Source organism: Antedon mediterranea, chromosome 5 (genome assembly GCF_964355755.1).
Source record: "Antedon mediterranea chromosome 5, ecAntMedi1.1, whole genome shotgun sequence".
In the NCBI taxonomy this organism is placed as follows: domain Eukaryota; kingdom Metazoa; phylum Echinodermata; class Crinoidea; order Comatulida; family Antedonidae; genus Antedon; species Antedon mediterranea.
Window position 1 is genome coordinate 2,993,909 of NC_092674.1, and position 23,660 is coordinate 3,017,568.

At 32.6% G+C, this 23,660-nt stretch overlaps 1 protein-coding gene across 2 annotated transcripts in view; it reads right to left on the bottom strand.

Annotated features, from left to right (window-relative positions):
- The window catches only part of LOC140048509 (FERM, ARHGEF and pleckstrin domain-containing protein 1-like), a 69,435-nt gene that overhangs the window by 22,129 nt on the left and 23,646 nt on the right, over positions 1-23,660 (bottom strand). Inside the window, exons 5-12 of one of the 2 annotated variants that reach the window (XM_072093239.1) lie at positions 12,428-12,506; positions 9,892-9,989; positions 7,629-7,749; positions 7,076-7,319; positions 5,623-5,786; positions 4,352-4,420; positions 2,811-3,141; positions 2,206-2,368 (exon numbers count right to left, since the gene is read on the bottom strand). In XM_072093239.1, coding sequence (XP_071949340.1) covers positions 2,206-2,368; positions 2,811-3,141; positions 4,352-4,420; positions 5,623-5,786; positions 7,076-7,319; positions 7,629-7,749; positions 9,892-9,989; positions 12,428-12,506 — 1,269 coding nt within the window. Of the gene's footprint in view, positions 1-2,199; positions 2,369-2,810; positions 3,142-4,351; positions 4,421-5,622; positions 5,787-7,075; positions 7,320-7,628; positions 7,750-9,891; positions 9,990-12,427; positions 12,507-23,660 lie in introns of both variants that reach the window. The other variant, XM_072093238.1, reaches the window with a different exon arrangement.

A 23,660-nucleotide genomic window follows, 5' to 3' on the forward strand; every position in this document is an offset into this window, starting at 1 on the left:
CTTTGTTTTTTTTATTTTATTCTGTAAAATGTTTATTTTGGGTTTTGTAAAAAAAAGAATAAAATTTGGTTGTAATGATTATGGTTTGGTTGTGTAAATTAGCTAGATAGATATCTGCGGTTATAAAAATTTCACTCATTAATTCATTATTCAGTTGTGTGATTACATTTTGGTGATGTCTTGTTACTTGTGTTGTATATTTCAGAATATATTTTGATGCAAATTTTAAGCAGATCTTCAATAGATCAATCTTGATTTAATCAAAATCATCAGAATTAGGTACTTCAAACCTAGACAAATTTCCTGTGAGGTCCGCAAACACAGGGCTTGGTTCCGAATCCAGGTCTATGATACCCCCATTGTCTAAAGCATGCCTATTAAACAAACCATTCACTTTTGTCCTTTGTGGCGTGCCATCACTTCCATCGGCAGTGAGATCATCATCACTGCTGTTGCTGCTACTGCTGCTACTGCTGTCAGAGCTGCTAGAGAGTAACCTATCGCGACTTTTAGTTGCTTTCATATCATCCAGAGCATACTGGTAAAGATACTCAGTGCTGGAGTCTGAAGATGCAGAAGAAGTAGCCGAATTACTTCTGCTTTTCTCCAAAACATTTTCAGATTTGGAAATGTCTTGTTCGTTTATAGACAATTCCTGTAAACCTCCACTATGTTTATTAACAATTACATCATATTGGATGTCATCAGAGACCTGAGGCTGCCTCTGAGGTACAGTTGGCTTAACTAAACAACTTTCAATTCTTTTCATTTCAGCATCAAACTCACTCAAGTAGTTTTCCTCTTTGTCACACTCATTCCTCTTCGCAGCACTTTTTGCAGCACTTCTCTCCTTTTGATCTTTCCTACCTAAACTTTCTTCTAAACTACCTTTCTCTGCTGTTGGTGAAACTACTTCTATTGTTTGATATGAGGTATATCTAGTTTCTGTTGGGCTTGGGATTTCTAGTACTTTTGGTTGCATGAACAATGTACTGGAGTGATACGTTGGAGAAATTGGGAAGACTTGTTTTTCTGAGGCTGTTTTCTGTTCAGTAATATAAAGAGTGTCTGCTGTAGTGGTAGAACTAACATTACTTCTTTGGTATTCAATTGTTTGTTGTTTGTTAACAAAAGTGCTACTGTTTCCTACTATTGACTGATACTCTGTAGCTGAATTTATTTCAAATCCTTTCCTAGTCCAAGATTTTACTTCAAGGGAGGTTGAATCCTCATCATCTGGGACATCAAACTCTAACTGAAGTTTTTGGAATGAAGTATTTACTACCTGTGGTGTTTCTAATTCCGTGGAACAATCTTTTGCTGGCGAATCAGCAAAAACTAAGTCAGTATCGGAACATTCCTTATTGTCTATTCTAATTGGTTCTTTATTGACCTCTTGAGTCTGACTATCTACATTGGAATCCTCTCCAGTTTCACTTTCATCTGAACTACTACTACTGGTTCTACTACTACTGCTATCAGAATTGTTCCTATCCTCTTTCTCCATTAAAATTAAGCTTCTACGTGTTTCTTTTAAACTATTCTCCAACTCTGTTAAATCAGCACTTGTTTTATCCATTTTTTCTTCGAGCCTAAAGAACTCGCTATTAGCCTGGCCTAAGCACTTTCCTACAGGTTCATGATCATCTAGATTTTCTTCACTAAAAAAGAAAAGTTGCCGTTCTTGGTGGAATTGTCTTAAACTAGTTTTCCCCGGGGCACAGTAGGTGTTAAAATCTTTAGACTGTTGGATATGAGGGAAATCTCTCTCTGGACTTGACATTTCAGATGTAGACTTAAGGATCTCTTCCATTGAACTAACAATTCTAGAATCTATACCAACACTTGCAATTCTTCTAAGATCTTCTAGACTAACAGAGCTACTACTGCTTGTGGCTGATGTCTCACCAACCACACTGAACTCTGACACATTACCGATACCTTCTTCCGTACACGACGCTATTTCACCATCACTGACGGTCGTTTGTGATTCAACAGTATCCAAAACACCGTCCAAACTCTCCTCTTCCTCTAGTTTGTACTCTTTACTCTCACCAGCACTACTGTCGGAAGTAGTTCCTCGAGAACTACTACCCTTCACAACTCCACTTCTATCAAACCTCTTCATTTCTAAGTCAAAATCTATATTTAATGTCCCGCTAGGGATACTAAAATTAGAGGTATCAGTAGAATTCATACTCAAACCGTCTATGTTGTCAGCCGTTGGTCGAGTGTCTTCTGGGGCGCTCTGGGGATATTCCACATGAACTGGTTCCTTCCGTGATGGTGATGCTGGATTGAAGCTGTGTACTGATGATCTGCCTTCATCTCCACTTAGGATTCCATTTGTACCATCATCATCATTAACCTAATTAAAATTATACAGAAAAAATGCCATCATTTCATTTTGATTTGATTTATTTCAAATAAGATAAAAACGGAAAAAAAAAACCCCTTATTTTGTATGGTACCAGGGATAACCCTGTAATTATTAAATGGGGAGTAAACACTAGTGAAATCAATAGGAAAAGGCAATTGAGAATGTCTTAACATTACTCAGAAAATGGTTGTAGCATAAAAACTGAAACATTGAGACATTTTCAACTTTATTTTCTTTTGATAATAAAACATGGTGTACAGCAAACCTGACATTTTTATTATTGTTTTTTTTTTGTTGAACCTTATTTTAAAAGTGTTTTAAGAATGCTTAAGAAAGGAGACACGTGGTATACAGTAAAGTCGAATACCATAAAGGGGACACCATTGAGTCTCAACAAAGTGTTCCCATTAATAATAAATTTAAAATGTACCTGGTATTCATACAAGTTGCTAGAGTCTGACTGACCACGCTGTATAACAATACGAGAGTTACTATGTTGGGGTGTGGTGGGTGCAGACGACACATCCGTATTCCAAGCTGTGTCTGTTGCTGACGCTGACTGCTCTGCATCGTTCTTATCCGGCGAAGACTGATAATCATAATGATGTTCTATTGTGTGCGAGTTGTACGCCTCGTAACGTGAATCCCCTCCCCCAATTCGGTGGTCTGTGCTAACAGAATCTGTCATATCAATCGTCAAAGGTGTTGTAGTTCGCGGTGCACCAAGGCTTCGCGTAGACACGCGTGATGTGTTCAACGTACTGAAATTAACAAGATATCATTTACTACACTTTGTGAAAAATTTAATTAAAATATATTTATTTCTCCACCCCAAAAAAAAACTGTGGCACAACATTGTGTATAATATAAAAATTAATGCAATATAAGAATCATATAGCATTTGTATACACTTTACCAAAAAAACAAAAGGTTTAATCTATTTTCCGTAAGAGTCAAATTATTAAAAAAAAGGTTTAAATTCTTATCTGTAAGAGTCAAATTATTAAAAAAAAGGTTTAAATTCTTATCCGTAAGAGGCAAATTATTAAAAAAAAGGTTTAATTTCTTATCCGTAAGAGTCAAAGTATTTAAAAAAAAGTTTAATTTCTTATCAGTAAGAATCAAAGTATTTAAAAAAAGTTTAATTTCTTATCCGTAAGAGTCAAATGAGGTAAAAAAAAAAGAAGTTTAATCCATCATAGAAAAACATATTTAAAAAATCCATGTATTTTGTGTCCTACCTAAATTTCATTTTCTTTTTTTTTTGTAGCTAGAATATTGTAAATAAGCAAATGGCTAATTGAATATGACACATTAATAGAAAATAACTTTCTATTCTCTACTGCAAAGAACACCATTGACATAACTGAATAATCTTAAAATAAATTATCTGGTGTAGAAGAGGATGTAATAATTCTTTTTGAGATATCATGATGTGAGAGAAATACTTTAAGCTGATGGATCATACAAAGCAATAAGCCTACTAAAGGTGTGCATTGCATAGAGTATACATTTATCCTTACAAAGCATTTATCATGTGTCTTGAATTGATACCTGATAGCTATGTTTAATGGCACTCGATGCAAACTTTCAGAATTACATTCCTATCACTCATAGTAAACATATAATTTGACTCTAGATAATGTTAAGTATGTAATGTATGTAGTTACATTACTAAATGGCTGAATCAAATACACTTTAGAACGTGTATCAAAGGAATCGCCCAACAAGCATGATACGCTTTTCTTTATTTTATTTCTTATTTCTTTATTCGAATTCATAAAATAACACAACATAAAAAAAAATACAAAGAATGAATTCAGGGTAACACAAAAAAGTAACCAAAGGTCAAACTTATTAAACTTCTAATGGAATATGCCTAGTTCCTTGTACGATTTGTAAATTTGTTCATGCAAAACAGACAATATTTACGAGACTGATGTAACTGAAGATAACGTAATGAATACTTACTTGGTAGCGCCTGTTCTTCTTACATAACCGTCTCGGATTTGATCTGTAACTTGTTTCTGTGTACGACCACTATTAGGAAAAAAACAAAAAAAACATAGAAATACTTAGAAATAGAAATAGTTTGACAAAAAGTGTGATATGCCCAAATATGATAGTGATATGCTTAAATATGGTAGTGATATGACATCGTCATTTCCATATATGTGCACATCACATTTTGTTTTGTCATATAAAGTTTCATAGTGTAGACAGAGCTTAAGATTAAAAAGCTGCATTCACATGGAACGAAGGAAAAAGGTTCTGTTTTGTTAAATGGAAAATCATATAATTGAATGGCTCCATCTAAAAGTGAATTTGAATTTTGCTTAATTTTCGTTCTCTATTTACATAATAGTAAAGTATTTTGCCACCAACCATAACAGCATTCATGCAAATTGTACATCATCCCTAATTATCATCGTGTCTTGGGTAAAGTAACAATATTCAGTAATATAATACCTGATCCTGCAGTTTCCAAATTAGTATAACACAATAACCAGGGCTCTATAGCTATCAATTACTAGTCTACTAGTTAGTAGCTAAATCCTACTAGACAATTACATAAGGGAGGTGAGTTCACTCATGCGTGACAATTAGAAAACATCATAGAACTAAAGTAAACAATTTAAGATGGTTTTATTAAGTTTCATTTCTTAAAGCAATAGCCTTGCAATTAACTGAAAACTATATTGAATCCAATAATGGTTGGTTGATTTTACTATTTATCTATGCAATAGGTACCTATTTAAAGCTCTACACTATCAAACTAATGAGGGAAAAAGAAGTGACGTGCTCATATATGGACATGATGATGTCATATCACTACCATATTACAGCATATCATTACCATATTTGGGCATATCACTATCATATTTAGGCACATCAAATATTTTTTTCAATCTAGTTTTAAGATAGTGTAGACAGAGCTTAACAGACTGTGACAGTCGGTCAATTTAAAGCCTCTTTCATCGAGCCTCCCAAATAAAAACTTGTTATTATACTTGTAACATAAATATTGGATTGGTTTACAAGTTGTAGAATCTATTTAGCTTCTGAAATGCCCTCCAAGCTTTATTGATGTTAAAGGAGATTGAATTTGTCAAATGTAATGTTTCGTGAAATGAACTCATCAGAAAAAAAAAATGTACATAAAGCATGGTGGCATTGAATGCGTTGCAATTTGTCTACAATGATGAGGAACTTGTTATATAGTAAGAATTCTTAATGCTTACCTGTATCTAAAAGAGGATCCTCGGCTCATTAAGCGACGACGAGGGCGTGTTCTTCTCGCTTGGATGTGCCTGAAGAATGTATGATGCTCTACACAGTTTTTCCAAAAACGTTTGCAATCGTTACGATTACCGAGCAGAAACTCAACCGTACTTCGCGGATAACCCTAATCACAAAAAAAAATAAGAACACCAATATTTGTCATTCAACTAGAAGATGTTTCATGTGATGGTACTATGATTTCAAATAGAATTGTGGTAAGGTTTACTTTTTAAATTAAACAATCGTAAATTAACAATAAATTGGATTTATACGATGGACTGATAAGTAACCAATCGAAAGTATACGATTCAGAATACCAATTGCACGTGGTATGATCAGTATCAGAACGGCTATTCAATCAAGATTATCCAAGTCATTAAACATGCAATCAAAACTAATTAAATTAACATTAACGATTGGATGGATACACACTCAATGGTAATGAGATGTTTCTGTAGTATACAGGGTTTAAATAAGCTACATAATTACTGTATTGTAATATTTTAGTTTTAAATTATATTGTTTTTGTGTTATGTCCACGATTATCAAATTTTTTAGCATTAGTTTAGGCTCTGTCTACACTATCAAAGTTTATATGACAAAAAAAAATGTGCCCATATATGGACATGAATGATGTCATATCACTACCATATTTGGGCATATCACTACCATATTTGGCATATAACTACCATATTTGGGCATATCACTACCATATTTGGGCATATCACTACCATTTGTGGGCACTTTTTTTGATAGTGTAGACAGAGCTTTACAGTAGTTATCATCTATTATTATTCTGTTGCCCCATACCCGCTGATTCCTTTGGGTTCGTATCCAACCCTAGTCATCAGCGCAAGGCGGTGGTCTGAATGTATGAATGTTAGGCTAGTAATCTGGACATTGCGGGTTGGAGTAGCACTGGTATTAGTTACTTGCGATTCGCCAGTGTTCGCAATAAGTTCTTAGCATACAATTACGTCAGAGATGGGGAAACATCTGACCAATGTCCAAGTATTATATCTCCTGCATTTACCGTTTATGTTTTTCTAACTAGCCCAATAGTTATAGTTATGTTGGTTGGGAGTTTAGTTTTGAGGGGTATTCATTCGTTGTAAGATTACTGTTGCTATTACATCTAGTTAATTACTTTCTTTATGATAATATGCTATAGTATTGAAATACCTGTAATTTTAGCTAATTGTGTTGTTTAATTAAGTATCTATATAAATTATATTTATTGATTCAATCCTGTTATGGGTGATTTTGGTCGCTGTTGAAAGAAGATGAAATAAAATTAAAAAAATTAAAAAAATTAATTTTGAAATCTGGTTTTGGGAGAGTTTGGTTTTCAGGTGGTTTGGTATTGGGAGAGTTGACTAATATGATATAACTTTAAAATACATGTTGACTCACATATCCTTCAGGGTGTAACTTCACAAGGAACCTCTTCCTTTTAAAACTAAGCTTTCTGATCTTGGCCCAGGAAAATGTGTTGATCTTCATGTTGTTCTGAAATACAGACACACCTTGGCTTGTCACGGCGAGGAACAGTTGAATGTTCTCGTAATCTTTTGCAGGGAACGTGTGAACTCCATACATCTCCAGCCGACGGGCTACATCCAAGAGGTTGAAGTCTGCATCAGCTGGTGTCTGTCCACTGAAATATTTGTATAAGAAAATATTAAATTATAAATTAATTATCAAATATGATTCACAAGTATCTATTCTATATTATATACCGTGCATGGCCTTGTATAATCTCAGTTGGGTGGGATAAGGGGGGTGAGACTATTGGATTGCATTAACAAAGTTTTATGTTGAAATCTTTCCTAAATTCACTTGAGCATGTGAATATACTTTGATCATAAATGGTTTATTTCTTAAGATGATTTGTTTCTCTCATTTATAAAAAAATGAATGCATGATTTATCCTTTTTTTAATATCGTAAAACCTGCACAAACTTACAGATGGTTTTTGTGGTATTCTTGTATCTTAGACTCCAACTGCTTTGTTTGGTTCGGTACAAATTTGATTGTGATATATCTTCCATCATCGTGTTCTGCTGGGTTGTAATCGCCAACTTCCGCTACAAAAATAAAAAAACAATTTTATGCATATTTTCTTGAAACAAATTAAATTTGAAAAAAAATGATAATATAGATTACTTGATTAAAATATCATTGATATTATTCATCATAATTTAGAGGCTGACATGACGATAGCTTGGCAACTTACCTGTAGAAACGTGTGAAAGCATGGTAGAGGCAAATGAGTGTATCTACCTAACGACACTCCCTTAACGCCGTTGGTCATTATTCACTACGTTTCGTTCGTGCATGATACAAGTTTAAATCATTTTGCCTATTCGACTGGGACTTTAATATAGTCTCTCTCTCTTCCTTAATACGTTTTTCATCATTCCGACATTATGCTTTCCCCGATTTGTTCTGTTTTTGCCAGGATGATTTGTTATATTATTATACAATATAATTAGTAGTAGTAGTAGTAGTAGTAGTTAGTTATTCGTTGTATTTTTATTTCCAAACAATTAAATTACAATGGCAGCCATTGGCTGGGATGAAGTATTTAAAACAGTAGTGGTTTTTAAAATATTTGACTGTAATGTTGGAATAAAACCCACTGCTGGGTAATGATAAACTAATTGCGCGGAAACAAATTTAATTACAGCTAACACACTAGCTCTATTCTATGTAATGTCAAACGTAATACTGTAATGTCAAATGTATTACTGTTGTAGCATATGGTTAATGTTACTCAACGTTTTACAATGGGTACAATACCAAGACTCACCTCACAATAAATGAATTAAATAAAAATGATTTATGAGGGTGTAATGCCAAAATACCTTGTTCTGAATTCACCTGTTTAAAGGTTTACAACGCTAATGACATTTAAATTCTCAATGTTGGTGAGGCCACAAATATGAATTTATAATACCTACAATAAATTGATGATGACGTGCTATTAACTACATCATTAATAAGTTCCAATTGCAACCTAGTTATAAATGCGACATATTTTTAAAGCTCTGTCTACACTATCAAACATTTTTTTCACATGAAGTTTGATAGTGTAGACATAGCTTTATACAGTTTTTAAATATATACAAAAACTCCTCAACTAGGCTGCGCTAAACCTGACCAGACACTATTGTCCTTGTCATATTTAATTCACTATCAATTTATAATATGTGAATACACAGCATGGGGCCTGACGACTTCATCACCATCACATAATTAACTTCAATTTTCTTTGTAAAATTCATTTAAAATCATTTACAAAATATTTAGATTGGGCTTAAATGGATGTAACCAAACCCTAGCGTCATTTGCAATACTACACTTTTGAGAAGTTCTTACATTGCCTTTACAAAATATCAGTTTCAAGAAGTTCATGCAAAGGGCCTACTGTAAATACCTAAATTTAGTTTATTTTTTTTACCATATTTAATGAGGGTGATCCATCCAGCAATTGCGGAATTCACAAGACAAACATATTATACACAAGATGCTCTAAATAAACAAAGTCTTATTACAAATCTTTTGGAGTGGAGTTGTAATTTTGTCCTTGGGAAAAATCCTGACATGTGATGGGAATTGAACCCAGGACCTTTAGAGTGGTAGCCAAGCATCATAACCACCAAGCCACAACTGCACTTCATTTACTGTAAGTACATACTTGACTGTTTTATTACCTCCACTAGAATGGTGAGAGAGGTTATGTGGTCGATCACGTGTGTTTGTTGTTTCTATTTGTTAGCAGGATTACTAAAAAAGTTAATGCCAAAATTTCATATGATTTTGAAGGATGGTTTAATAGCTGTATGGGAACATGTCATTAAATTTTCATATGCCTAGACGGAGGGTTGCGCTCTTGGAGTTCCCTTCTAGTTTATAGAAGTAGTTATGTAAACCAAGGTATAAGGGGTTCATACACTTAACTTTCTTATGATATAAAATCAATGAAATTTCAGGTTTAGCTTTTATGATTTATTTTGCAAATTTTATTTTCAAAGTTGTCTTGAGCACAATACAGTATTATGAGATGTCAATGTTGTAATACAATAAAGGGTCAGAGGTGGGTGTAAGCTGCCATGGGTTACGCCACACAGTTATTAACCTTACACCTAACACAACAACCATATTGAGCGAAAAACATGTTATTTCAAAACGTGAACTTGGACCTTTAAAACATCATCAAAACTTACCTTGTAAAACGTATGAAGCCATAAGCGCTGCGGTGTTCTCGGAACATGGCAGCTTACCGTTGGCAAGGTCCTTCTTAATTTGAAGAGCATAAAGGTATCTGACAAGAGAAAAGAAAAATAATTCCAAAATAATAATCAATCAAAAATAACAACATTATCTTAAGGCATTTTGAATTATGGTTCTTTGAGAAAAAAATTCTATGTTGTATTTCATTATTTGTGAAAACGGCAATAAACTGATAAATGAGCTTTAAAATCTACCCATGGATATACAGTATCATACCCAACAATTCTTAAGAGGTATTTATTAATGATAAATGTGAACATACTGTAGGCCTACAAAACCACTACTTCAAGGTCACAAAAATTGGGTTAATGAATAATATGTTGATATTTTATGTAAGAAATAACCTTGAAGTATGACAACTTCAGAATTAAAATGTTGACATTTATTATACCATCAAATTTGCTTATTTATATCAAGTTATCTCATAGCCATTTGACTTTTAACTGGAGGATAATTTAACTAGTCTGGAGTTTTCAAGACGGGTTATTTTAAATTAAACATTTTACCAACGTTTTTAGATTTTTTCTTTAAGTAATTCTTTAAAATGGAAGCAGCTGTTAAAGATACATCCTCTGAAGGAAATGAAGATGACACCAACTTGACATGACCTTATATGACCTTGTGTCACTTTTGTTTATCTCTTTAATCTTTGTTTATCTGTATATTGTTATTGTCTTAGAATGGAACAATATTCTAAAATAGGTTTAATATTCCATACTGTGATTGAATTAAGATTACACAAGGGAAAGAACAAAGAACACAATAAACTAACAACAATCTTATTCTTCCTGTCATCATTGGTGTAAACAGGAAGGGGAATTCCCTAATGATGTACTTCTGTCTATACTAAAGTATTATAAGTAACAACAGGCAGCTAGCAAGAACACTAGAATTATCATTATCTTCATACTGTGCAGAGTCTCAATTGATAGTCACACATGGGTTGGTCACATTTACTGTATGTAGCTGGGCTTCCTAGTTTTTTTTTAAATTTTATGTTCCACATGTTTCATATTCACTGTTACCCAATGAGAATAGTCAAATATTTGCGCCATTTAGAGACCTTTTGAAATTAGGTCAAATTGAGATATTGTTTTAGTATTTTAAAAATAAAAACAATTTTTTTGCGATCCAAACCACAATAAATTGGGTTAGCTTTTATACCATTTTTTTTATATCATCGACGAAAACTGTTTTCAGAGGTGCCATTTCTAGTGCCAAAGAAATATTCTTAAAAATAGTTTTTCTTGCAGCAGAAATAGCAAAATTAATAGTTTCATTAAACCACAAGTGATGGTTTTAGAGGCAATCAGACAAATCTTTCACAGGAACTGGCAAATTATTTTTAACCCATCATTTCCAAATTAATTACAACACACTGGATTGAATCGTAAACTTAATTATGCCAGACCTCATGCTTAAAAAAAGAAAGTTTAGAACAAAGCCAGGCCTAAGTGTGATTCATATAATGAGGAAATTCTGATTTCCCAGGCAGGAAACTCTAAACATTTGCCCCGGAATAGATATCCAATCCATACCTATAAAGATCGCTAGGCTGTACTCTTTACCTTGTGTTAGACCTACCACCAGCTTTCTGTTTACAGGATGTAGAATATGGTAAATATTTATACTACTATTGGTAACAGATTCAAATTTAATTTCTACCATTTCATGACTAAGGGATAATATCATACAGATATTTATGGCGCAAGTGTTGAACTTACAAGTTTAAGGTCATAAATACAGAGATGATACTTGATGATTCTTGTTCATGAGCTTTGTAATGTTGTTATAGAACTAGTACACTTTTTCCCAAGGCCTGGAAATCCCTATTCCCTCAAACTTAGAAGGTTGTTATTTTATCTAATTCCGTTTCTTTTATATTAGCAGGTTTTGATTCCCCATGTTTTATCTTTTTTTTTTTTATTCATAGACTTTCATTACAATTTATGGAGCTACTGCATTGTAACAGCCATAATGATACATAACAATTAAAAAAAACCTTTAAAAAATGTTTGATTTTGATTTCTTTGGAAACAATACTTGGCCAATACCATTAACAAGGCGCTCTTGATTTTCGAAGACATTTGACACCTGGACTTAGAAACTACCAAAACTGTGTTGATGAATCAAATGTGAAAGCACATTCCAATCACAAAATATGATGTAACAAGTTCTTATGTCATAGGTCAAATTGAAAGCAGCTCCTTACTTAAAATGTGAAGCAGTCTTTCATTTTTTAGTTAACATGTCAAAGGTCAAAACGAAAGCAGCTCCTTATTTATTTTGAAGCAAAGTTTTTCCATTTTTGAGGAAACATGTGAAGGGTCAAAACGAAAGAAGCCCCTTACTTAATGTGAAGCAAAGTCTTTTATTTTTTAGGTAACATGTCAAAGGTCAAATCGAAAGCAGCTCCTTACTTAATGTGAAGCAAAGTCTTTCTTCCATTTCTACTGTTTGTTTACTTACTTTGTGAATTCATCCTGAAGCTGGCCTGGGTCAGGAATGTAAAATTTGACAGTAAACAAAAAGTTTGTTTTCTTTGGAGCTGAAATGAGAAAGAAAAAATAAAGTATTAAATATTTACAGTCAATAAAGCTATCTAAAATCAACTTTAAGTTGGTTTAGAAGATATTCAGCAAGGAAACCGGTATGTATTATTATTATTCTACATTCTGAAAACAGTAAACTAAGCATGTTTTAAAGACCCAAATTAAAACACTTATTAATTATAGTTTAATAAGGTTTGAAAGCTGTACAAACTTTAGAAAATTAGAACAATATATAATTAATTAATACTATACAACATCCACAAAAAGAGGAGGGCGGAAAACTGACCAAAAATCGTTATATAAAACAATTTCAGTATAAATCTAAATATGAAATTCTACACAAATATACTTGGTTTTATTTTGTGGTTGTCATATACTGTATACACAGCATTAACTACTGTGCGATTGTCATACTTAATAAGCCAACATTTCCAACTTTAGTTTAAATACTTATCTCTCCTGGGAGGCAGACTGAACTAAGCTAAAAATTATGAAACTAAGGGACAACCTCGACAATAAATATTAAATAAAAATACTATTATAACACAATATATTTGAAAATATTGTATTCCTTATCTTTTTTAAAAACACCTCTTTGTTGTACATATATTCAAGCATTTAAAATAGATGAAAGAAATAGATTTTGATTGAAATGTTGCTCAAACTTAAAATCTGATTTATAATATAAATGAAATAGTTTGGACTACCTTTAAAGGGATCACCCACTGTTATCAACAAGTAAATTTGATTTGAAAAGAAATGCAAATAAAATGAACTTTGTTATCTATTCTCTTTTTTTTTATACAGTACTTTCTAAAGTTTAACAACTGTATTGTATTCATTATGCTAGCATAAAGATTAAGTAAGATAGCTATATCTTTGCAATACTGCCAACATCTAAATCCAGGTCTGCTGCTACCTACAACACAATAGCTTACTTAAGCTCTGTCTACATTATTTGACAAAAAAAAGTGTGATGTTCTCAAATAAGGTAGTGATATGACATCATCATGTTCATATAAGGGCACATTACATTTTTTTGTCACATAAAGTTTGATAGTGTAGACAAGGCTTTAGATTTTAAATTAATGGCAATCCTGGATTTTCAAAACATACATTTGTTTCGTGCTCATATAGTAAAATGATCATCATCTAAAATCAATAATTATAGCAATAACAAAATATATTAACCCCTACATCATAAATGATACAACACATTCTAGTTGACCTCTGACCTCTCCAAGCTATAGTGAGGTCAAACAGATTTCCTAGGCTTACTATGTCTGCTTGTGTAACATTCCAAACTACTATTCATGCTTTTATCAGTATTATATAATTTCAATGACAGCTCTGTTTAAAAGCCTCAACATATCCAGACCAACTTTAGCTTTAAAATATTCAACACATTAGTGGTGTATGGTAGCTATAAAATAGTTATTACGATAAATGGTAAAGCCTGTTGGAAACTTTCTAATAGTAATACTTTATTGATGATATTTGGTACAGGTCAATCGGGTAGCTGTTTATTATAGGTCTACAGAATGTAGGAAAAACTTAACTTAAAAGCAAGTATTAAAGGGGGATTCTGGGTTTAAAATTGATTTTAAATATCGTTTATTTATTAAATAAAAAATATTATAACAATATAGACATGTCAGAATGAAGAAGTAATAACGAGAAATTAAAAAAAATTAAATTTCATATACATTTTAGGGTAAATTCATGGAAAGTCTGTTTTTCAGCAGCTTAGGGAAGCTCATTAATATTCATGAGATATTCACAAAATCACGTCACCAGTGGATTCCAAACTCGCGACGTCATGTACGTTGTCTTTGTCAACTAATTTACATCTCTCTCCCCCCGTCAAACGACGACCACCCGATCATTGTGAAATACATTTTTTGTAGATTTTCTAAGCTAGGCCTAAAGTGTAATAATAACAGTAGTAGCATATATTTATTTGACATTTAATGAAATACAAAATTTAGTACAGATTACGGAGTCATAAATTATACTATTTTTATACCTCTATAGTACAGATCGTATTATCGGCTTCACGTACAATACTAGTTACTACTCGAGGCCTAGCCTAATGGGCGAGAGCCATTTTGACTAGGGATTCCATGCCACGATGGCTACGTTAAAACAGTGGGGCCCATAGCCCTAGCTAGCCTACTACTAGACGATTGGCCCATAAATAACAAAACCCATCCTATCAACCAAACTCATAAACAATCTAAACCTAAAACGTTCTACAAAATCGGCTGTAATTGAAGCAAAACAAGGTCCGATCGCCGTCCAATCGTCTAAAATAAAATAGGCTTAGTTTACTCTCCAAAAAAGCGGATACTCATGCATCAAGCAAGTAGACCAGGTAGTAGAAAGGAGACCTAGCCGATCCGGCCCAGTTAAAAATTGAGCTAGCTAGTGTAGTAGCTCAAGAATTGATACTACCAGGCCTTTTACTATAGGCTGCACTACACAAATATTCCAACTCTCTCATTCAAGCTATATTATCTATACCATTCCGGTAGGTCGAGTCGACCTTCAATCAAATACTGTATATCGTTCATGTTGTGATTATAGACGGGACGGGGTATACTCGACCCGACCAGTTTGGTATTGTTGTATCTGCTTATCACGTGACGATGCCAGGCATGGGCAGCAGAGAGAGCACGTGTATCGTCGTCTCGCTCGATCCGATCCTCAGCAGGAATGTACAGTATACGTTACGCTTCATTGATTTTGATTTTTCCCTAAGTCGGTGCGAAAATCGGCAAACGTAAAGTGCAAACATATCAAATTTTTCACTATTTTGATGAATTTTCATAAAAAATTGACTTTATAAATGGGAAGACCGACTAAAATTACATCAGATAAGTATAATTTTACAAAAGTAATTGATATGGTTAATGATAACGAGTCGTCGGAAGACGGACCATTTCACGAATTTCCTATTTTGTAACCACAGTGTGATTTTGCCGTAGCTGCACTTGTAATCTGGCCTGATTTCACAGCCTTCGTTCTGCTTCACTGGGCACTTATATAAATTGAAACTTTTACCGTTCAAGAGACAAACAAATATATTTTACATTTTTTACTATTCATTTTAAACCCGGAACCCCCCTTTAAACTCTCTCCACACTATCGAACTATTAATGTGCCCAAATAAGGTAGTGATATGCTCAAATATGGTAGTAATATGACATCATCGTGTACAGTATGGGCACATCACATTTGTTTTGTCACATAAAGTTTGATAGAGTTTGTGTAGATAGAGCTTTAGACAATGTTATTGTCAATGTCAGTCAGCATACACAAACAAATATACAAACAAATCTAAATTAAACTCTATTTTACTTCAAGTTCAGAAAGATGAAGTGAAGAAGCATGAAAATTAGAGAAAAATGAGGAACAAGATAAGTGGAGGAGAGATGAAATACATAAAGAAAGAATTATTATAATAGAAATATTATTAATAAATCAGTATATGGAACATTATAATCGGAAAACTCCTTCGAATAGAGTGTAAATAGAAATAAGAAAGATATGAAGAAGTGGAATAGAAAGATTATTGATAAAGCATTATAAACCGTATATTAAAGTCAGTTAAATAACTTGAAATAGAGTGAAAATAGATATCAAAATGCTGATTACTGTTCTCATGATTGATGGAAGGATTAAATAATTCTCACTTGGTTTATTTGAATAAATACAAATTTCTTTCTCATGAAATTCTTATTTGAAGAATAAACCTGTATCAATCATGATTCATTAAGATTTTTGATCCAATTCTTCAAAAGTGAATTTATAAATACTGTCAACTCTCTATCAGTCACAATTATAACAAGCTTTGAAACCTATAAAGCCAGGATTATAATGTAGAATATATTGTTTGAAGGTTTGCATGGCGAAATCAAATGAGAATTCATTCTCACTCCTGAGGACGATCAAAGCATATTGATCGAAACGTTGAGAAACTTAACAGTTATTTTCATATATATGGTGTACCGCAAACTTTATATCAACAATGTACTGTAAAATTGTTGTGTAGATAACCTAGCACTGTAGTAGTATATTGCTTGATCTACTGTAGTTGTGCAGGGTAGAGGGTAGAGTCATCCCACCCAGCATAAAGCTTATTTTAAGGCCTAGCAAATATCTCAATCACAACTACAGTATGGGTGACCTGGTTTAACGTTAGAAACAAAATGTTGTTATATTTAAATCATATTATTATGTAGAGAATCCTAGTAGTACTGTAAGAGTATAGATTGCTTGGATGTACTGTAAATGTGCTGGGCAGAGTCACCCCACCTAAAAACCTTCCACCCAGCTAAAAGAATATTTTAAGGCATTGAAAATATCATAACCATGTGCCTAAGAAAGAACCTCTTAAACTTAGCTTTGGTATAACTAATATGTTGTTATTATATATTTTAAATCATTTACTCCAAAAAAGTCCTTCTCTGAAATAAACCTACATTTTATATAAGACAAATTTGCAAAAGTATTTTAAGCACACGGAACTGCTTTTTTTTTTTCTCGCAATACTGGGTTCCTTTCATACAGCATAAAAATGCTTAATTTAAAAACAGATTTGTATCATCTATATAAAGGATGTTTTTCCAGCACAAGGTCATATGGCAGACACTTATTCTACGTTTAACAAACTATTTTCTAAAACTATGTTGGAAATTGTAAAAAAGACAATACAACTCCAGAATAACAAAGGACTTGCACAAAGCATAGAATCAAAGTATGCTGACAACAGACAATTGATAGTAGATCACAACAATAGCTAACAATTTTTATTTTATAACTAAAGAGAACTAGCAAGCACAGTAAACATGGTAATGTCATAATCCAATCATGGAATAATGCTCACTAGCATTTGATATTTAATCATAAAGCTCTGTCTACACTATCAAACTTTATGTGACAAAAAAAAAATTCTTGTATAGCTCTAAAAAATTGTTTAAATTATACTTTAAATTGTATTTCCATTTGAAGGGTCAAGGATTTGAAAGTACAACATTTTCTTACACAAATTTTGTTACAAATTTGCAGAAGTACTGAAACTTGAAAGTATTAGGAAAGATATGCTTAAATAAAACATTGCCTACAGCAACGCGGTGACTGATCTATTATATGCTAATGCAATTTAGACATATTGTTCTGTGTGTCTGGTAATATTTTCAATAAAGCTATATGATCTCTGCTATTTGTTCAAGTATCTTCTTTATAATAAACAATCAAAAAGGGCATGTTTAAAGTAACGGTTAATAAAAATATAGAATCTATGTTATTCCTTACCATTACTGTTCGTCTGTGTAAATTGGCCTTTAAGTCTGTTGTAAACAGAGCATGATGAATTCAAACGAAGAGGAGTTTATGTATAAAACACGATAGCAGTGGAACTTATGACTAATGAAAGCATCATAGTCCAGTGAAAATGATGTTTACAAATTACAGTAAGCAATCTATGTATGCCACCAAATTATGTCTCAAAATTATGTCAGTTCAACGTATTAATAGATTTAATTCATCCGAGTTATTTCAAATGCACGACGATCAAACAAACAAGTTATTAATTTGTCCTAATAATTTACCAAGCATAATTTGGTTTCAATATTCTACTATTATCATAGACTTTGAACATCTACTTTGATGGTAGGATGCGAAAAGATGTTGGCAGAAAATGATTCAAAAGTGTCCCTTTAATAAGTGTCCCTTTAATTAGTGTACCTTTTAATTAGTGTCCCATCAATGTGTCCCTTTAATAAGTGTCCTATTAAATATGTGTCCCTTTAATAAGTGTCCCTTTTAATAAGTGTCCCTTTTAATAAGTGTCCCTTTAATAAGTGTCCTTTTAATCAGTGTTTCTTTAATAAGTGTCCTTTTAATAAGTGTCCCTTTAATAATGTATAGAGCCAGCATTTATATACAGAAACAATAAATTATCCTGAATTGTAGTTTTTGCCAGAACCATCAATCAGATTTGAAACATGTTTGCCTGATAAATTACTTGCAAAGATGTGTCCACAACTTTTACAGCAAAACTTGGCGACTGTTGTGTGTAGAATTTGTACTTCACTTTTAAGTGCATTTCAACGGGCAATTTAGTAAAGGAAATAAAGTAAAATGTATGAATATATAGTAATCATTATCTGCAAGATGCATTGACTGTCAAGCACAATATAACAGTCATTCTATCAAGTCCAAATAGGAGGGCCAATGAAGGATATTATTTTAGGAGTTTAGGAGACAGACATCTTCTCGAAAACTTGGTCCCCACTTTTACGAAATGACGTCGGAACAACTTAAGTGTAGTTGACCAATCACAAGTGACAGTTTGGATGATCCATCGTATCGTGATTGGTCAAATTACTTGCACCACACTTGCGATTTGTCCAAGTGGGAGCCAAGCTTTAAGGATGTGGTTGAAGATGGTCTAGAAACTATCATTATCCAATAGGGGTGCTATACTTCTTTTCTATTTTTTCTCTTTGGAGAGATACATTATTGCCAGTTTATTCGGGTAAGCTAGGAACGCAATAGCCTGTGTGAAACCCAATTACATTGACAGCAAGCATAGACATAAACAGATGCAATGTGTATCACACATTGCCATCTCAAGCAATTTGTAGATATAGTTCAGGAACATGGTGTTAGCACTTACAATAAATAAGTAGGTCCATTAGCAACAAGGTCAACAAAAGTATCTCCATAAAGAAAAAGCATCAAGATCCCTGTTATCTACTAAAGTGAACTTGAAGCATATTGGACATTCTTGCATGCATCTTTACATGAGAGACTTTTAACGGATTCATTGAATAAAACAAGATATTCTATCAATTTCTATATCATCTAGATTTGAACTCGTCACTTTGAGAAAAAAAGATTCTTACAATCACATGGGTTATCCGCAACAAAAGTGTTAACAAAAATATATTAACACTTAACAGGGCTCGAAATTCAACCTAACAAACTAGATATTTTGCTAGTACATAGACGTTGAAATTTCTAGTTGAAAATGTAAACACATTGTTAGCTGATCTAAATTTTTTTGGAATACTACTATAAACTATCAAAATAATTACTTTTTAGTCTAATAACAGACTTGATGATTGTCAATATTCTACTTCATGTTGTAGTTAATTATTTAATTTACTAAAACATGATTTGTTGGGTTAACCATTTTGGTTGTTGTTGACAACTACACTGTAGCAAAGGTTTGTAGTAATAAAAAAAGTGCATTCAGAGATATCATATCAATGACTAAATTTAATTACTTTATTATATACAAATTCTGAGATTTTTGTATTGCAATATCTTTTATAAATAATACAATACATTTTTATAATGGTATTAATAATATCATCAGGTGCTTAATTATATTTGAAAATGGCTCTTAATGTCAAGCGCAAATATAAGTGATAAAATATATTAAAACGATAAGTAATTTAAAATGAAATGTTTTGTCAAAGAATGTTATAAAATGGATTGTAAATTGATGGGATTGTTATGATTGCTTTCTCAACATGAATTTACCATTAGTTGCTATGGCGATTAAGATATCGTCGTTATTAATCACAATTGCTATGCAACAATCAGGAACGGTGTATGGATTGTTGAAACAGATAATACCTAATGGAATAATGTTTTAGAATAAGACATACTGTAAAAACAAAAATGTTTGCATTGGTTGCCGATTTAAGTTCAGACACCCCAAGCTCTAATTTATTTTTTAAATTGGGGAAAACCCGTGCCAACATTATTGTATACTGTTATTACTACATACTCTATATAATAGATAACTGAGGACTAGTGCTGTTCCGCCGTACCACGCCGAGAATGTTAAAGAGTCGCTATCCTATCGAGTTCGAACAATACCGTGAAAGCCCCAGTGGTCTAACGGTTAGGACATCTGCATATCAAGCAGGCGGTCCGAGTTCGAGTCTCGGTTGGGGCGACTTTTTCTCATTCTCACAGATTTCCTCATCTTTATCGTTTCAAATTAATTAATTAAATTTCAGTATATTACCGGGCGGTTTAGAATTAATGTTCTATGCCTGATTTGTTTATATATATATATATATATATATATATATATATATATATATATATATGAGATTTTTTAAAATCATCAATTTAAAATAAACAAGAGGGTGGGTAGCAAGAAGATGGAACAGCAAAATGCTCTTCCATCTTTTTCACTTACGGACTAAGAAAATTATTAATTTTTAATAATTTTAATAGTTCGGTTTAAAATAAACAAGAAGGTAGGTAGCTAGAAGACTGAACAGCAAAATGCTCTTCCATCTTTTTTACTTGCTCCTAGGAAAATTATTAACTTTTAATAATTGTAATAGTTCGTTTGGCAATTCTCCAAATACATTACTAGCAAGGACAATTTTGAGATTACATACTTATCCTTTGGGCTTGCTTGGTTGTGCAATAAATTATTTCTTCAAAAGCAGCAAAGATATGAATCAGTAATATAAATTCATAACTTTCTATTGTGCTATTTCTAACTGGGTGTTCCTACTATCAAGATGTTTATCTATTTATAACAAAGAATATCTACAAAGTGCAGACTGATATGGTTCAATTCTTTCTTCTTTTCCTATCTATAAGTCTATTCATTTAAGACAAAAATATCAGTATTCTGTATGTGTTTAGACACTGGTGGTAAACCATATAATAATTGCACAATGATAGTGAGGCAGTAGGGCTGTACAAACAGCCATGCAATAAACGCTGTTGAGTTAAGTCATTAAATGCACAATGTCTAAACAATAGCTGGGGTTTTAATTAATAGCTCACTTACACTGCAGTATTAATTGCGTACAGGAATGCTTAGGGTAAAATGTTTAAAGCCTTGTTCGCACTGGATTTCAACAACGGTAAATCTGTTGTAAATGTGACCATTGTTCGCACTAGAGATAATTTTAAGCAGCTTTATCACAATTTAACTGTGACATTAAAAATTGTTTAGATTGGACTTTCTTTGGTAACCGGCGACTCCAAAACGATCATGGTTTAAGCGTTTTTTATTGAAAACCATTAACCGATTCACCACGATAAGCGCTTAAAGCGCTCAAAAGGTTAAAAGTCAAGGTCATTGTAAACAAATTTTCAACAAAAAAAAAGTAAATCGAATTTACATGCGCAGTTTGCTGTGCATGAATCGTAACAACAAATTATACAAAATACTCACAACTTTTTTTTTAAAAATATGCTTCTAAATATATAAAAACAATTGTTGAAGTTAGTTTGAAAATAAAATTCGAAAATATAACCGTTTTTCGAAGCACGCTGTTCGAAACGCGACAGGCGCGTTGAATGAATCTAGGCCTAAACATACAACGTAAAATCGTCTAAAATCCATCTTTATTTCTAATAATCACTATTTTGAAACTTGTATACAATAAATGTATAATAAATAAAGATTATGTATCAGTTACAGTGTCTAAATCGTCATATTTCCATGTAAAAATGTGATTTTTCTACCGGAGAAAAGTCGTGAAGATGTCCTCACGAGGGCCGCGCCATATTGTTTACCTTTGATTGTAATATGAACCCTGACATGTCAGATGCATTATGGGCATGAAATATTTGTTCAAACTCTGCGCAAAGGTCAGTTTATTGAAGCATAACTTTTGACAAACATTTTGATACCAAACTTGTTTTAATTTCATAAGTTTTCGACGCATTTTCGTCAAATTTTCTGCAAGCTACACGTCTAAAACAGCGGACTAAGCTCCCGAGGGATGCCGGTGCGCGTGGGAATAGCGAATTCCAAGTCGCTTTCGGGATGTTTTTTTTAACATTCCCGGTGAACAAACAGCGGCGAGGACGCTCTCGGGGCGGCTCCCGATAGGCCTAGGCCCCATATGGTCATCGTCGGATGAGTCAGTCTACTAATTTCTTCATAATTTCGAAACCGGTCATTCATAATGGTCAAGTTTGGTCTTATTTTGAAGAGAAGAAATAGGTTCTGATGAAGAGATGAGTTTTATTATGAAATATTTATTAATTTTTGTGCATTTGGTAGTCAAAGATAAATTACAAATTTTTAATAATTTTCCTAAAATATTTCTAAAATTTGCATAATCCATACTCCGCCAAAATAAGTTGTAACACAAATTTGATAACATATTTGGAAATAAAATGTCCTTTGTATTATTTTTGTTTTTTAATTTTTTTAATGTCTGTGTTTAGAAAAAAAGTTAGGGTTAATTATATGACATATGCTTTTTGGGTCCCAGGGGAGCAAAATAAACTTAGGGGTCAATGGGTTAAAGACAATATACATATTTTCACAACCTGTTATTGGCGGTTTCATCGCTGTAGGTTGACAACTGAATAAAATAAAAAAATAAACAAGTTTGCGATTACAAGGTAATAAATTTCAAGGTCATTATAAAAACCATTTTTCTTCCGCCAACAAATGAATAAAAACGATTAATAGTCAGACAAATGAAAGTCAAATGATATTTCATATCTGATCTAAAAATAACCGCAGATGAGTCATACAATTTTATTAAGACTACAGACATTCATGATAAGTTCAATATTTTCTTTATTGCTTTACATACATGGCGGTATCCTTTAGATCATGATTTACTTGAAGTCTATCATGGCTGTTTTATCCTACTAATATTATTTTATAATGCATTAAGACTTTTCGAATGAAAATCTAACGATTATGGCCTCCTATAAATCCGCAATTGATTTAATTTTTTCGTCATTAATGATTTTTCGTGAATAGGCCGCGATAATATGCATGATACAGTATTAATTGTTCACTAGCCCGAACGGCAAGTGAAAAGATGGCTAGCCCCTGGTGGTTTTTGATAGACGCTAGGCTAATATGAATCGAGACAGACAATTTATACACCTGTATGAATTCTAGATTGTTATAATTTTATTTAATTTATGATGTGATTAAAATTCTGTCGCCAGTCAGTCCGTCCAACACCTGTCAGTAAAACTTAATGTACAATAATACGTCAACGTCCAGATTATTTTTCAACTGAATAATTCTGCATAATATCGAGCAATATATTGTGTATTTTGTAACTTATTTTCAACAACAAATTCTTTCTTCAAAGACAGAAAATGTTTGTTCTCCACCAAAGTGC